Source organism: Stenella coeruleoalba, assembly GCF_951394435.1.
Source record: "Stenella coeruleoalba genome assembly, chromosome: 1".
NCBI lineage: Eukaryota > Metazoa > Chordata > Mammalia > Artiodactyla > Delphinidae > Stenella > Stenella coeruleoalba.
In genome coordinates, this window is record NC_137169.1 from 80,840,577 (window position 1) to 80,856,972 (window position 16,396).

At 37.8% G+C, this 16,396-nt stretch overlaps 1 protein-coding gene across 3 annotated transcripts in view; it reads left to right on the forward strand.

Moving 5' to 3' along the window:
• The window catches only part of RPAP2 (RNA polymerase II associated protein 2), an 84,349-nt gene that overhangs the window by 46,044 nt on the left and 21,909 nt on the right, over positions 1–16,396 (forward strand). Inside the window, exons 11-12 of one of the 3 annotated variants that reach the window (XM_079904362.1) lie at positions 2,758–2,826; positions 3,186–4,183. In XM_079904362.1, the coding sequence (XP_079760488.1) occupies positions 2,758–2,826; positions 3,186–3,372 (256 nt within the window). In that variant the 3' untranslated portion in view covers positions 3,373–4,183. Of the gene's footprint in view, positions 1–2,757; positions 2,827–3,185; positions 4,184–11,394; positions 12,328–16,396 lie in introns of those variants that run through there. The other 2 variants (XM_079904364.1, XM_079904363.1) reach the window with 2 other exon arrangements.

A 16,396-nucleotide genomic window follows, 5' to 3' on the forward strand; every position in this document is an offset into this window, starting at 1 on the left:
TTTATATTTAGAAGTTATTCATATGCATTTTCAGTATTATTAGATATTGCTAAATTGTTTGATTACTCACATCAACAGTGTGTTAAAAGTAATATTTCTGGGCTTCCCTGGTGGCTCAGTGGTTGAGAGTCCGCCTGCCGATGCAGGGGACACGGGTTCGTGCCCCAGTCCGGGAGGATCCCACATGCCACTGAGCGGCTGGGCCCGTGAGCCATGGCCACTGAGCCTGCGCATCTGGAGCCTGTGCTCTGCAACGAGAGAGACCGCGGCAGTGAGAGGCCCGCGTACCGCCAAAAAAAAGTAATATTTCTTCATGTCCTCACCAACCCTTGGTACTGTTAATCTTTTGTTTTTGCCAATGTAATGGAGTGCATTTTTATATTAATTTCCCGGATTAATAGTGAGATTGAGCTCCTTTTCAAATGTTTACTGGCCATTCGGCTTTCCTCCTCTGTAAATTGCCTGCTCATGTCCTTTGCTAATTTATTTATTGGCTGTTTTTTTTTCCATAGACTTTATTTAAAATCAGTTTTAGGTTCATAGCAAAATTGGGAGAAAGGTGCAGAGATTTTCCTTATGCCCCCTTCCCCCACACACGTAGCCTTTCCCGTTAAAACCATCCCCCACCAGAGTCATACATTTGCTATAATTGATGCACCTATGTTAACGACATCATTAACTCTTGGTGTTGTGCATTCTGTGGGTTTGGACAAATGTATAATGACATCTATCCATTATTATAGTAACAGAGTATTTTCACTGACCTAAAAATCCTCTGCACTCCACCTATTCATCTATCCTCCCTCACCCCACAACTCCTGGCAACCACTGATCTCTTTAAATATTTATTTATTTATTTAGCTAGCTAGCTATTTGGCTGCGCCGGGTCTTAGTTGCCACGCGCAGGATCTTCGTTGCCGCATGCGGGATCTTTAGTTGCAGCATGCAGGATCTTTTAGTTGAGGCATGAGGGCTCTTAGTTGCGGCATGCTAGTTCTAGTTCCTTGACCAGGGATCGAACCCAGGCTCCCTGCTCTGGGAGCTCAGAATCTTAACCACTGGACCACTAGGGAAGTCCCTGATCTTTTTACTGTCTCCATAATTTTACCTTTTCCATAATGTCATATACTTGGAATCATACAGTTTGTAGCCTTTTCAGACTGGCTTCTTACGCTTAAATAATATGCATTTAAATTTCACTTAAATAATATGCATTTAAAATACCTCTATGTCTTTTCATGGCTTGATAGCCCTTTTTTTTTATGGTGTTATTTATTTGGCTGCATCGAGTCTTAGTTTCAGCACTCGGGATCTTTGTTGCGGCATGCGGGATCTTTCGTTGCAGCACATGGGCTTCTCTCTAGTTGTGGCGCGCGGGCTCAGTAGTTGCGGCACGTGGGCTTAGTTGCCCCGCGACATTTGGGATCTTAGTTCCCCAACCAGGGATCAAACCCGTGTCCCCTGCATCGGAAGGCGGATTCTTAACCACTAGACCACCAGGGAAGTCCCACTAGCTCATTTCTTTTTAGGGCTGAATAATATTCTAGTGTCTGGATGTACCACAGTTTATCCATTTACCTACTGAAGAGTATCTTGGTTGCTTCCCAGTTTTTGACAGTTATATTAGTAGAGCTGCTATAAACATTCATGTGCAGGTTTTTGTGTGGGCATAAGTTTTTGACTCCTTTGGGTAAATAAATACCAAGGAGTGTGATTGCTAGATTATATGATAGGACTGTGTTTAGTTTTGTGAGAAATACCAGAGTGTCATCCAAAATTGCTGTGCCATTTTTTTTTTCCCACCAGCAATGAATGAGTGTTCCTCTTACTTCACATCCTTGCCAGCATTTGGTTTTGTTGATGGTCAGGATATTGGCCATTCTAATAGTGTGGTATATCTCATTGTTTTAATTTCCATCTCCCTGATGACATATGATGTGGAGCATCTTTTCATATGCTTATTTGCCATCTGTATATCTTCTCTAGTGAGGTGTCTGTTGAAGTCTTGGACCCAGTTTTTAATTGGGCAGTTTGTTTTCCTATTAAGTTTTAAGATTTCTTTGATATTTTGGATAACAGTCCTTTATCAGATGTTGTTGGCTGTTTTTTTTATTGATTTATAAATGATATTTTTAAAATGCTTTCTGAGAGATAAGATGACTACAATGTATTTTATTGTCATCAACTGCTAAGTGATAGAAATTACTTCTGATTTTTTAAAACTTAAGTTTTCTTGAATAAAGACCTAGTGTTATAATTTATTAAGTCAACTCTCATTTCTGTAAATTATGGATTATGACATCCCTTAATTGCCTGCTGCCAACCTAGCACAAGGTAGAAAGGTACAAAAGGTGAATTAAAATTAAAATCAGAAATTGCTTACCTTGTCAGCTTTAATAAAACATTTGATTAGGGAAAAACATAGAGGATATGGTTACAGGGAGGTGTATGTGTTTGTGTATGTATTTTAATAAACCATACAATTCAGTTTCCCATATTGTTCTTATATCACCATCTTGTCTAATAGTAGTATTGTTATAAATATATAAAAGTGGGGCTAGAACACTTCCTTTTGAGATGGCCATTATTAGATACTGAATATCAAGCCACATTATTATACTATTAACTCTGTTCTATCAAATATAACAAGAATTAAAAAATAGTGCTTTCATGATATCATAAATCTGATTATATCTAAAAATAGAAGGGTTATGTATTTAACAGTCTTTGGGTAAATTTTATCTTACTGTCTTTCAGATTAACAAACAGAAATATTATACATAAACCTGCAGAGTGGACCTTAATTGCTTTGGTGTTGCTGTCATTGTAAGTACTCTTTCATATTTTTAACTCTAAATACTAAATATGAAGAATTTTGATTAGGGGAAAACAAAGTTATTCATTGATTTTCTAAACTTTCTTGGAAAATATTGTACCTCTATTTTGTGCCTATTTTCCTTTCCTATATGATAAAATAACTTTCATGTAAAGTGATATGCTATATTTTGATAAGTTGTAATCATTCTCTTTATATTTTTTACTATCTTCTAAGGGCATTTTTCTTCTCAAATATTATTTGTAATCATTTGAAAGGGAAGAACATCTCCATGTGGGATATGATATATACAGGCTAGTCCCTTAATTTCTTGTGTTTTTTTTTTGTTTTTTTTTTTTGCGGTACGCAGGCTTCTCACTGTTGTGGCCTCTCCCGTTGCGGAGCACAGGCTCCGGACGCGCAGGCTTAGCGGCCATGGCTCACGAGCCCAGCTGCTCCACGACCTGTGGGATCTTCCCAGACCGGGGCATGAACCCGTGTCCCCTGCATCGGCAGGCGGACTCTCAACCATTGCGCCACCAGGGAAGCCCCCTTAATTTCATTTTTAACAGTACATTTTATTAATGTTGAATGGCCTCATTATTTTACATCTGTATTTTTACCAATACAGCAATGCTATTTCATTTTTCATCAGCATTTTTATCAGTGATATCATCAGAAAAGTTTTGTTTTCCAAATTAATGTACATCTTTAAAATCAAACAGATTTAAAGGAACTAAAGTAGATACTACACAAGCATATATAAAACATTTAATACTCATTCACCTTTTAAGAAACCACTAGTGGTGTCTAAGGCTTTCAATAGAGTTAAAACCATCTAGTAAGTGTAGTGTTTTTCAGCTTGAATTGCAAAAGTCTTCTTTTGAAGACCATTCATTACTGCATTACTGTTGCTACTTGGTACTTGTTAGGTCATTGAAGCCCATAGGACACTGAATACTTACTGGACACTCACAGGTCAAGAAGTGTTATGAGCCAACCTCATAGCATCTCCAGCCCTACTTTTCTTTCTTTGATGTTACTTCAGTCTGACATGTTATTCTGGCCTCACTGTCCCACAGAAGGCTGTGCTGGGAGGCATTAGAGTAGGCTTCAGTGAGCCAGCATCCGTGTCACCCAACGAGATACAGCTCACATGATTCGTTAAATCAGAACACAGAAAATAACTTTACTTGAATGCCCTGACATAAATTTTTTATCAACCATAAGAACAAATCTTTTGTCATTTCTGCTATTCAGTGTTCCAGTTGAATTGGTAATTTGTGAAACAGATCTTAATTTTTTAGAAAGTTCTTTCCAGTTTATGAAATTTGTAAATATTTTGGTCACTGGCAAAAAAAATATCAGTATCTCTGCTCACCCACCATATCCTATGCCTGCTAATAAACCCTCGTAGATAACTGTTTAACTGTACTTCTGTAGTTCATTATACTAAAGGGGAAGTAGCTTTTTTGGTTGACAAGTCAGAGGCCCAGGCTCAGCAGTAATCTCAGAATCTTGCTTTCTAAGCCAGTAACTGGAAGTATTATCTTAATGAGCAGCTGCTTACTGAGGACACGTTAGGTCCTACTTCTTTTTGTATCAGACCACTGCCTCACCTTCTCCAAAATGTATAGCAAGGAACAACAACAGAAAAAAGTATGGAAAATGAAATTTAAAAGTCTACCATCAAAATTTCCTAAGTTTAGTCCATACAGAAGTATACCTCTAGTATTTGATTTTAATAGAGGCACCCATGTGGCCCAAAATACTGAAAACTTTGCTAGTCCTTTTATTTGACTTGCCTAACTTTGGATGTAGTGTAGGTATTTCAAGGGTCAGTGACCCATAAAACTAGTAACTTAATTGAATTCAAGAAACGAAACTGCACACATCTTAGACGTATTGCATATTTCACATTGTGCAGTCAGTCTTAAGGTTGTAGCAGTCAACACTGTTTCCTTTTGTCATTCACCTTGAATCCTTCTCTTCCATTATTTCCCTAAGCCCTACAGTTAGATCTACCCATCCTTCTCCTAGTCTTTGGTCCTTTTGATCCCTTGACAACTAAAAACCTTTCCAGTTAGGGCCCTTTTGGCTTCTTTTAAAATCTTTGGTCACTATAGACACCAAGTTAGCTGGTACCTCTTGGGTTTTGCCTTTCAAATCTTGTTTTCTCATAATTTTCTGTAACTTTTGCAATAAGCCCTCTTTGAACATTCTTTATCTTCCCTAGCTGAATCTCCTTATTGTTTGGTCATCTGATCCTAAGACTTCTGTCTCCTGTCCCCATATTATTTTATTTCTTATTTCCTCATTTCTCAGAAATCCCCTTTAGCTTTTCATATTTCTGCCCCCCAGGGAATCTGTGGCTCAACTGATAGACCCTTTCCTTCTCAGCCTGTCCTTTTTTTCATCCTTTTAGAATAAATGTTACTATATGAGATGGGGATAAAATTAAAATACATATCCATTATGTTAAAACTAATCCCATTGGCTTCTGTAAAGTATAATTATACTTTATATTTGCACCCCTCTTTCCTCCCACTTAGAGTTCACAGTTACTTTTTAGGGAAGATATTTTGTTACTGGGGAAAGAAAAAGTAGGCATGAGGGCCAGCATTAGATAAAGAACCTTAAACCCAGTGAAAAATATGGAGACTTTAGACACTCAAAGAGGTATGTGCATATGAAGAGAAAGGAGGTAAACACTCACATGTATTTGTAGAACAGTAACCCCTCATTCAGCTTTTTGATTTATCGCCACTAAGATTGAATGTAGGCATACATGGGATTACCTTTTTTTTAATAATTATCCTATGATTCAGAAAATCTTTGTTGTATCTACTCTCAAATTGCCAATGGAATTTTTTTAGTCATTGTAGACATTTCTGGAATTCATATTAAAAAGTGGACTTCTTATAAATCTTTATAGCTAGGAAAAAGGTTCTGAATGGCAGTTGTAGACACTGAAGATGAATATAGTAAGATAATATGTTCAGTATTATTATAACAATGGTACTGTTCTTTGTATATGAATATTGCAAAGTTTTGTTATTATTAGCATTTGTTTAATGCATGAAAGGTGTTTTCAAAATTCCTCATGAGAACCATTTAGAAAAGGATACATATACACATATATAATTTTATTAGTAAAATAAATGGCTCAAGTCTAGCTCTTGTTAGAGGGAAAAATCAACATTTTGAGCAAAACATGGTAGTCCAGATGAAAGAAATCTGAGTCTTGAATTTTCACATCTGTATTCTTAAAAGTAGATAAGGTGTCTCTGTAGCAAATCATCTTTTCCTAGTAACTTCCCTTGCACTTTCACAGATGTATTAACATTTTAAAAATTTGAACCACAATGTGTAATTTATCAGTGTATACTGATGGGAATTTTATACCCATATAATCTCAGAAAGAAATTCATCAAATCAAATTGGTTCACTTGATCTTTCCACACTCAATACATTTATATATAAAAATACAATATGACCCATGCACACTTCATTTAGATTTCTCACTAATTCCATAGGACTTGGATGGCCAGTGTGACCGCAACATTTACTGATATTTATACTATGCATTCAGACCCTAAATAGTTACCAAGATCATACTGAAAGATCTTTCAAAGCCTTAAGCAGTATACATTTTTTTTTTTTTTTTAAGCTGCGTTGGGTCTTCCTTGCTGCACACGGGCTTTCTCTAGTTGCAGCAAGCAGGGGCTCCTCTTCATTGCGGTGCATGGGCTTCTCATTGCAGTGGCTTCTCTTGTTGCGGAGCACAGGCTTTAGGTGCACAGGCTTCAGTAGTTGTGGCTCACAGGCTTCAGTAGTTGTGGCTCACAGGCTTCAGTAGTTGTGGCACGCGGGCTCTAGAGCTCAAGCTCAGTAGTTGTGGCGCACGGGCTTAGTTGCTCTGCAGCATGTGGGGTCTTCCTGGACCAGGGCTGGAACCCATGTCCCCTGCATTGGCAGGCGGATTCTTAACCACTGCGCCACCAGGGAAGTCCCAGTATACATTTATTTAACAGTGAAGGAATTAATGTTCCTTTACCCCTCTCATTTTTATTTAATAAATGTTATAATTAACAAAGGTAAGTTCTCAAGAACTCCTTACACATAGAAGGACATCTGTAATAGTGATAACGCTGTTGTTTGTTTTTGCTTTTAGTAACGGATTAGAAATGCAATAAAGTAACCTGGTAGTTGGCGTTATTGCTTAAACTCCTGGCTATAGTAATTTTTTGTTTTTGTTGAACCTTATCATATTTTATGATTACATACTATATGTTGAAATAATACAAAATCAAATCTGATTTTCTCACATAAATATGCTCTAATAAAGATATTAGGCTCTTTCCACAGTCTTGATGCATGATTTTTCACAAAAATGTATATGAATATATAGTCTGCTGTAAGTATTTTAGTACCTGTATGCTCTACTGTGTAAAGCTTTTAATGTATTTATATATTTTGATGTGTTTATACATCAAATTAGAAAGCACAATAAATTACATTAAAGTGTGTTTTCTGATGCCTCCTCATAGTATATCATATATTTGTTTTTATATTCCTCATAATTTTCATCTACCCTTACCTACCCTTCTGTATAGGAAAACAGAAACTGAAGGATCACTTTTTATCATGATCGTGTTTTTCAGGGAAGTTTCTCTGAGAATATTTTGACTGGTATTTTGAGATTTTATAGCTGTAGGACACCCGCCTCAGCTCGGTCCTTATCCTCCTTTCCCTCTTCCCTTTGCCCTTAGTCTTCCCAGTGTTCTTTGACCTCTGTCATTATACTTGAGCCTGTAACACGAGTGGGGACTATGCAGATGTTGACCTAAAGCTGAGAAATCTAGGGAAGGGTCCAGACCAAGGCTGGCAGCCAAAGAGAAGCCATATAGAAGGCTATGGAGAAGCAAACTGACTGGCCTGAGTTCTATGTGCAGCACACAGGCCAGAAATACAATAACTTCTTGTATTTAAAATGTAACTTTTTCACCCAAGTTTACTGTGGAACCTTTGTAAAAAGCCCACTGCTTATGTATTGTGATGATCTATGGTTAATTTTAGCATGGGAGTCCAGAGTTTGTTTGTGGATAGCCAGGGAGAGGTGTGTACTGTGTTCCATGGGAATGATTTGGTTATCTAATGAAGGAGTAAGTAGGTAAATACTTACTTACTTCGTGCTACTTAGAAAGAATGGAGGGTAGAAAGTGACTTGTGGTAGTCTAACATGGATACATGCTATTCCTAGTTTTATGCCCTTGATGTTCTCTAATGGAAAGCTTTCAAGATCATCTCCAAAAATGTCTGCTTTCATTTTATTTATCTGAACTGTCTGTTTTCAGTGAACTGTGGCCCACTTCCTAGACAGAGACCATGCAATAGTTTATTCCCCCTAAAAGCTTTGAGTATTCCCGTCGTTCCAGGAGTAGCATGTAAGTTCTGGGAAATGGTATTTAAATAAGCTCAACTTGACCATGATCACTAAACAAAAGCCTTCACTGGACGTGGGCAGCCACTTTAGGTAACCATCATAAAGATAGACACTCAGGAGAGTCACTTCCCTAGGGCACTAGACATGAATGGAAAGATGTGACCAAGGCTTTTTGCCTCAGCAGATTGTTTGTTATAGCACGCCCATAACTAATTTCCTTAGAGAAATATGTGAGCACACCATGAAAATGAAGAGATGGTTCCTTAGAAATTTATTGGTTCTCAAAAGTATTCCAAAGCCTTTCTCTTAACATTCCCAATTTAGTTCTCAGTATTTGCGACCATAATAGATAACTGAAATAATTTTTGTTTCCTTATAATTATGGAATTTTTTTATACTTAATTGAATTTTATTGAGATATAATTCCTATAACTTAAAATTCACCATTTTAAAATGTATAATTCACTGGTTTTTAGTATATTCACTATTTTGTGCAATTATCACCACTGTCTGATTCCAGAACATTTTCATCACCCCCAAAAGAAACCTCATATCTATTAGCTTAGTCCCAGTTTCTCCTTCCTCTATCCCCTGGCAACCACTAATCTACCTTCTGTCTCTATGGATTTACCTATTCTGAACACTTCATATAAATGGAATCATATAATATGTGGCCTTTTGTATCTGGCTCCCCTCACTTAATGTATTCAAGGTTCATTCATGTTGTAGCATGTAACAGTACTTAATTCCTTTTTATGGTTGAGTAATATTCCATTGTATGGATATACCACATTTCGTTTATCCATTCATCAGTTGATGGACATCTGGGTTGTTTCCACTCTTTGGCTCTCATGAACATTTGTTAACAAATTTTTATGTGAACGTAAGTTTTCGGTTCTCTTAGGTATATACCTAGAAGTGGAATTAGTGGGTCATGTGCTAACTCTGTTTAACCTTTTGAGGAACTGCCAGACTGTTTTCCACAGTGGCTGCACTGTTTTAAATTTCCACTGGCACTCCATAGATTGAACTTCAAAGGTCATCTCTTCTTGCCTTACACCCAGTAGTCCCACCAGGCTTATGTTTGCAGTTTTTCCAAACTTTAAATATGCTTGTTCGTATTAAATTTAGGCCTTCATGGACCTGTAACATCAATTTTTTATGTTCTAGGAATTTCTACTACGTATGCAAAATGAGTACCTATGAGCCCCCTCACAAAAAAAAAAAAAAAAAAGATCATAGTGTTGAATATGAGACCATATAAATTAAATGTCTGAACCATAACTAGTGGTATTTATTTTGGATTCCTCAATATCCATAAAATTCCTGTTTTGGTTTGTTTTTTGCTTGTGTAAATCTTGGATTTGTTTATCTAATATTTACTATCACAATACCCTTGTCATTGTGAAGTTTAAGTAAAGTACTTATTTACTGAGGGTTAAATAATAATTAGATTATTTCTAAGCCCCCTATACTTATTGCTGAGAGTTTATCTAAGAAAAATAAAATATTTTTTAATTGAAGTAACTTTATCCTCAGCCAGCAGGCTGTGTGGGAACCCAGATATTTTCTAAAGGAAAAATAATACTTGTGTAAATTTTTAACCAAAGACTGCTTTCTTCAGTGATTTTTTTTTCCCCTCAGAATTCCTCATATTTTTGGCAATTTTATAATGTTGGGTTTTTAATCCATAGGTAGCTAAGAGTCCCCAACCTCGGGCCAGAATACATATTAAAGTCACCAAGGATCCTCAGCAAAAAGATGTGCTCCCCCGCTTCCCCTTCCCAAGCAGCACAGTAACAGTAGTGGTGACAGCTAGTATCAGGCAGCACTTAGCCCTTACCAGTCACAGCCTCGACTTGAGGAGTCAGTCTCCCTATGTACTCTTGATATCTTCACATCCCGACTGAGTTCAGAGAGCACAGGTCAGGAGAAGCCAGGAAGCATGAGGCGTAAGGGCACTGTTATCCCTAGCCTCAGGGTTCTGCACCGTAAGAGTGTGATAATCATTGTGTGTGGACACCACTGGTTGGTCCCATTTCTGTCTTAGAGCACTGAAAAAGTTGGAGCCACTATGTTGAGAGAATTGTTACATAGCAGTAGTTATGAAGAAAAGTTTTTCCAACACACATCTCCAAAGCTGCTCTATAGAGCTGTCACAAACAGGATCTAGATATAAAGTTTAAAGTCACTACAGCCCAGCCCTTTAAACAAACCTATGTGTAATACATTGCTACTAAGTGAATTACAAAGAACTTGTTTCTTTTCAATCAGAAATATCAATCAGAAATAAGGAAGCATCCCTGCTTCCTTATTAATAGGTAATCCTAAAGCATTAAATGCAAACATTATCAGAACATAAACCATCTGTTATAAGAAAAACATTTTATTTTATTTGGCTGTCATGGTCTTTTATATAATCAAAGTTTTTATCTCAGTTTTTTAGACAATAGTTCTGAAATAGAAAGCTCATGATGACATACTTCTTCATGGTATGTTCTTGTCTACTTTGTTTTTCTTGTAGAAGTCCTTAATAGTAATAGCTTCTGGGTTTTTTCAAATTTGGGGACTTTAGATTTGTGCCTAGGATAAAATTAAATTTATGTAAATTATTATTAAGCATTGTTATGATATTTTTAGTAAGTGTAATTCCCTTAACCCAAAGACCACCTTTAACTATGCAAGGGTGTCTTAAAACCCTAAGTTGAGTCTCATTCTGGATTTTCCCTTGCACTAGCAGTGTGCCTTGCACAAGTTTCTTAACCTCATTGTGCATTTTTTGTCTCGTTGGGAATAAGAGGGGACTAAGTCCTGGTTAAATCAACTTGGCAGTGTGAATTCAACTATGAGATGTTATAAGTAAGAAACAGTTTTAATGCAGTATGTCAAAGGCTACTGAAGGAGACAGTGGAGATGAGTATATTTAGCATAGGAAACAATGTAATTGTGCTGATAGCCATGGTGACACGGCCCAAGTGTTACTAGTTTGTTTGGTATCTTAGTCCTTAAGCTTGGCAAAGAAATACGTTGATAATATTGCTAGCCATTCTTTCTGTGGAAAGATTACACAGTACTCATTTAAGTAAATGGGATGAACACCCCCGAAGATTCCTTAACTCTCTTTCTACTACAGACCTACCTGACATTATATTGCTCTCCACATCAAAGATGAGGGACCTGCCCTTGATATTTAAGGAAACAGTGAAGTGATTTAATACCTCAGCAATATAAATATTAAAGGTGGTGAAGAGCAAAGTAAAATGTGTAAGTTGATTTTCTTAATGTAAAACTATGTTTTAGAACTCATTTTCTTACAGAATCCTCACTATAACCATGGACCTTTTCTCCCCCGCTTCCATATTATTCTTTTTTTTCTTCTTTTTCTTTTTTTTTTTTCCATATTATTCTTTACATTTTATTCTGGGAATAAGTCTTATCAACAAATAGGGACATCTAGAAACCTGATATTTTATGTCAGAATTTCTGATTCTTTGTTCAGATCACATTTAAGGAAATTTTTTTTTAATTTATTTTATTTATTTTTGGCTACATTGGGTCCTCGTTGCTGCACATGGGCTTTCTCTAGTTGCGGTGAGTGGGGGCTACTCTTCGTTGCAGAGCGCAGGCTTCTCATTGCGGGGGCTTCTCGTTGCAGAGCACGGGCTCTAGGCATGCAGGCTTCAGTAGTTGTAGCACACGGGCTCTAGAGCGCAGGCTCAGCAGTTGTGGCACACGGGCTTAGTTGCTCTGAAGCATGTGGGATCTTCCCGGACCAGGGCTCGAACCTGTGTCCCCTGCATTGGCAGGCAGATTCTTAACCACTGCACCACCAGGGAAGCCCCAAGGAAAATTTTTAAAGTAGTTCTAGAATAACTTTTTTTTTCTTTTATTGATGAAAAGATCCCAACCATTCATTGATATAACTTCTTTGAACTAGGTATGTTGAAGTAATCTGAGTTTCATCTTGGAGATAATAGATTGTTAGCTATAGGAATGATAAGCTACCTTGCCTGTAGCCCTGATTTTCCTTCTAAAGAGTTTATTTGCACTTTTTTTAATGTTTTTAATATCATGCCACTAAAACCAGCGTAAGTAGAGCCCACATTATACCAGGAAAGGATGAGACTCACACTTTGCTGTAGCATCATAACTGTAAATCAGTGTAGAGACTGACTATACAATAATGGAAAAGTTTTCAAATATTAGAAATCTGACTTTAAAATAACCAACAAATGTTTATTGAGCAGCTGCTATGGGTAAGACTGTATCTTAGGCCTTGTGGGGGATACAGAAATTAAACAAAGATCCTGCCCTGGAAGACTACCAGGGGTTGAGGAAAGGGGGAGATAGATATGTGCACAGGTGACTACAGTAAAAAGTTGAATGTATTATTAAATGGCAAGAAAGAAACACAAACTGTTTGGGTGTTCAGAGAAGCAAAAGAGCTCTACTAGGGAGATCAAAAAAGGTTTCACAGAAGTGGGATTTGTGATAGGCCCAAAAGATAGAAACCGTTTCAAGAAATAGAAATGAAAGGATGCAAGTATTCTAGGAAGTACCTGTGTAATGAAAAAAGCAAAAAGAAGAGATGTAGTGAAGAGTATAAGATAACTGGAAAGAGTGGTTGGGAAGTTGGGTGTATTGTAGAGATAGAACCTTTTAATGGCAAGGAAAGTTATTTTAGTGGACAGTGAAAGTCATTTAAGTTTTGAGCAGAGAGTACCATCATGAAGTCAGTGTTTTAGGAAGATCAGTCTTGCTGGAGTCACATCTGATCCTGTCTTCCACCTTGTGCCAGTCCTTCGAAGGCTTCCAGTTGCTCTTATTGTGGCCTGCATGGCCCTGCGTCGTCCAGCCCCTTCTCCAGCCTCGTCTCACATTACCCTACCTTGTTCTCCCATTCCTACCACTCTGACCTTCTTTCCAGCCCTTCTCATCATACTCTCCCTCAGCATAGGACACAGGTTGTTCCCTATATCCAAAATGTTCTTCCCTCCCCTCTTCCTTTGGTTAATTCCTCTTTCATCTTTCAGAACTTGAGGAAGTGTTTCTTCCTCAAGAAATGTTTCGTGGACTTCCCTGACTAGATCAAGTATCTTTATAATATGCTATCATAACACCATGTACTTATCTTTCCTAGCACTTGCCCTCTTTTCAGTTTTATATTTAATTGTATGATTACTTGATTAATGTCTGTCTCACTCAACTTGAAGATTTTAGGGGCAGGTTCTGTGTCTGATTTTACTCACCATTATATATCCAGCACTTCAACATCGTGCCTAGAACATCATAGATTTACAATAAATACCTGGCAATGAATGAATGATTATTTAGGAAGCTATCATTTCTAGCTTTTTGTTGACTCCTTCCCTCCTGCCTTCAAGTGCTTATTCATCTTTAAAGTCTAAAAAAACAAAACAGAGAAAAAAAAACAAACCTATCCTTTGTCCGTAACTTCACTGATCCCCCCAGACTATCATCCTTTCATTTGACAAACTTCTTGAAGAGCAAGTCTGCTGTCAGTGATTCCCGTGCTTTTCATTAATCCCTTGCATTCTGGCTTTTGCCCACAGCATTTATGAAATTGATTTTCTCAAGGCCTCCACTAGTAACAGCCTAGTTAACCAGCGAGCACTGAGGCAGTGAACTAAAATGATTACAATGAAAATGAAATGGGAGAGACAGACGATGAGAGACATTACAGCACCAGAATCTACAAAGTTTAGCAGTGGGGGTAAGAGGAGCCAAACATGATTTCACAAAATTAAGACATAACTGGGAAAAATAGTGGTTCTTTTAGGGAAGAGAGTATGAGGAACTAATTGAAGGATATACTGCATTTGGTTTAATACCTGTTCTCCAAGCACTGAGACTGTTCCTGTTCAGGGAGATTTAAGGTTAAGGCAGATTATCCAGTTGGGCGGTTCCCCAGTAGCAGTTGAAAATGTGGAATTGAAGCTAAAGAATGGTAAGAAAGGGCTTCCCTGGTGGCGCAGTGGTTGAGAGTCCGCCTGCCGATGCAGGGGATATGGGTTCGTGCCCCGGTCCGGGAAGATCCCACATGCCGCGGAGCAGCCGGGCCCGTGGGCCGTGGCCGCTAAGCCTGCGCGTCCGGAGCCTGTGCTCCGCAGCGGGAGAGGCCACAGCAGTGAGAGGCCCATGTACAGAAAAAAAAAATAAAGAAAGAAAGAATGGTAAGAAAAATCATAGACTCAGATTTTAGAGTCATTATTGAGATGAGTGAGAGGCAGAGGTAGAGGGTATTAAGTGCAGAGGAAAGAGAGAATCTGTGGAGGAGCTGCATCTATGCCAAGGTTGCCTGAGGAATACAAAAAAAAGGCAGAAAGAGGGGAGGAACAAACATTTGTTTTTTGGAACACCAACTCAAACATGCTAGACTCTTTGCCTACATTATTTCATTTGATCCTCACAATTCAGTGAGGTCAGTGGTAGTGTCCCACTTCCCAGAGAAAGAAACAGACCATGGGAAGACAAGCACTTTGTCCAAGGTCATAGCTGGGATTTTGATTTCAAAATGTGTGCACTTGCCACTGCCCAGTGTACCTTAGAAAGGTGTGTGTACAATCAGAACACTGTCAAGGAATCCAAAGCAGGTTTGCGGTTCAAGAAAGAGGTGGTAACTACCTTCCTGAGAACCAGGCAGTTATCCTCTGCTGAACAAAGACAAGGACTGAACAAAGGCTATGGTTTGGGCAACCACAGTTGTGGGTGACCTTCAAGGAAGCAGTTTCCGTAGAATGATAGTGGAGACCAGATTGCAAAGGCTGCTCTAGTAGACAGTTGTGAAGATACTAGACATAGCAAATGTTGACCACTCTTCATATGGTTGGCATAAGAGGAAAGAAGAGAGGGCTTATAATCCAATAGGACATGGTAAATCTTCAGAAGATTCTCAGGATAGTGGAGGCTTGAGCATGTTGGCAGCAAAGGGGAAGGAGATGTCAGACAGGCAGGCTTGGGAGTACTGAAAAGACAGTGTAACTGATGGGATGTGTTCCATGAAGAAACTGGGAATGTCACCAAAGGCATATTTGCCGATTATTTTTTCTTCCCTGATCCCTGTCACCCACCTCCCTTACCCACCTTCCCCCACATGTTTCTCTCTCCTTGCCTTGAATGTCAGAGTTGTTTGGTAACATTTTGCCTCCTGTACTTAATTTCAAAAGTGAATGGACCAAATCTTGTATGTTTCTCCTTCCAAAGACTCGTATTAGTGTTATCATTTCATTACTTGTTCTAGTTTATCCCCGTCCACCACAGGTTAGTGATCTGCTTTAGAATTAATTTAGGGCAGCATTTCTAAGTTTGACCTGTATAGCTACTGTGTTTAATGCTGGTGTCTAACTTTTTTTTTTTCAGATTTATGATTTTTACCTGCCTTCTCATCTTTTATAATCCACAAATCAGTCTTAGGGACATATACATGTACTTCACAAAAAAATACACACATATACACACACATACATACACACACACACACACACACACAGTTTCTACATGAGAATAAGAGACTTTCCATTCATCCAAAAATTGTGTTTGGACAGTGTGTAAACAATACTAAACCAGGAAAGATGTCTACAGTAAGTTAGACAAATTTGAAACTGTTTTCTTACCAAAACATAATCTCCATGCAGCCAAGGACATTGTCTAGATTACTTTTGTCTCCCTAAATCTGGCACTCAATCTGGCATTTAGTAAGCACTAAGTGAATATTTGTAGAATAAATCAAATGAATGAATGGACAGGAAAAACTTGGATAAATTATTGTTGGTGTTACGAACTTCAAAATAGAATTGGTAACACTGGTGAAATTGCACAGGAAAAAACAAATAGTTGCTTACTATCATGAGTAAAAAGGACAGTAACCTTTGTCTTGGTAATGATTCATATTTTCCAGGGTGGATATTGTCTGATAAGGATGTCACTAGCCTAAAAAGAATTGCTGCTTTTAACCAAATCTAGCATTGCTTTTTTGCAAATAGATATTTATAAAATCTTTAATAAAATTAATGAAAAACAAAACTAGATGTAACTGGGAAATTATCTTTTAATTTATAAAATTAGTAAGCATTTTAATTTTTTTAAATGTGTCTTTGATTTTAAAACTATATTTC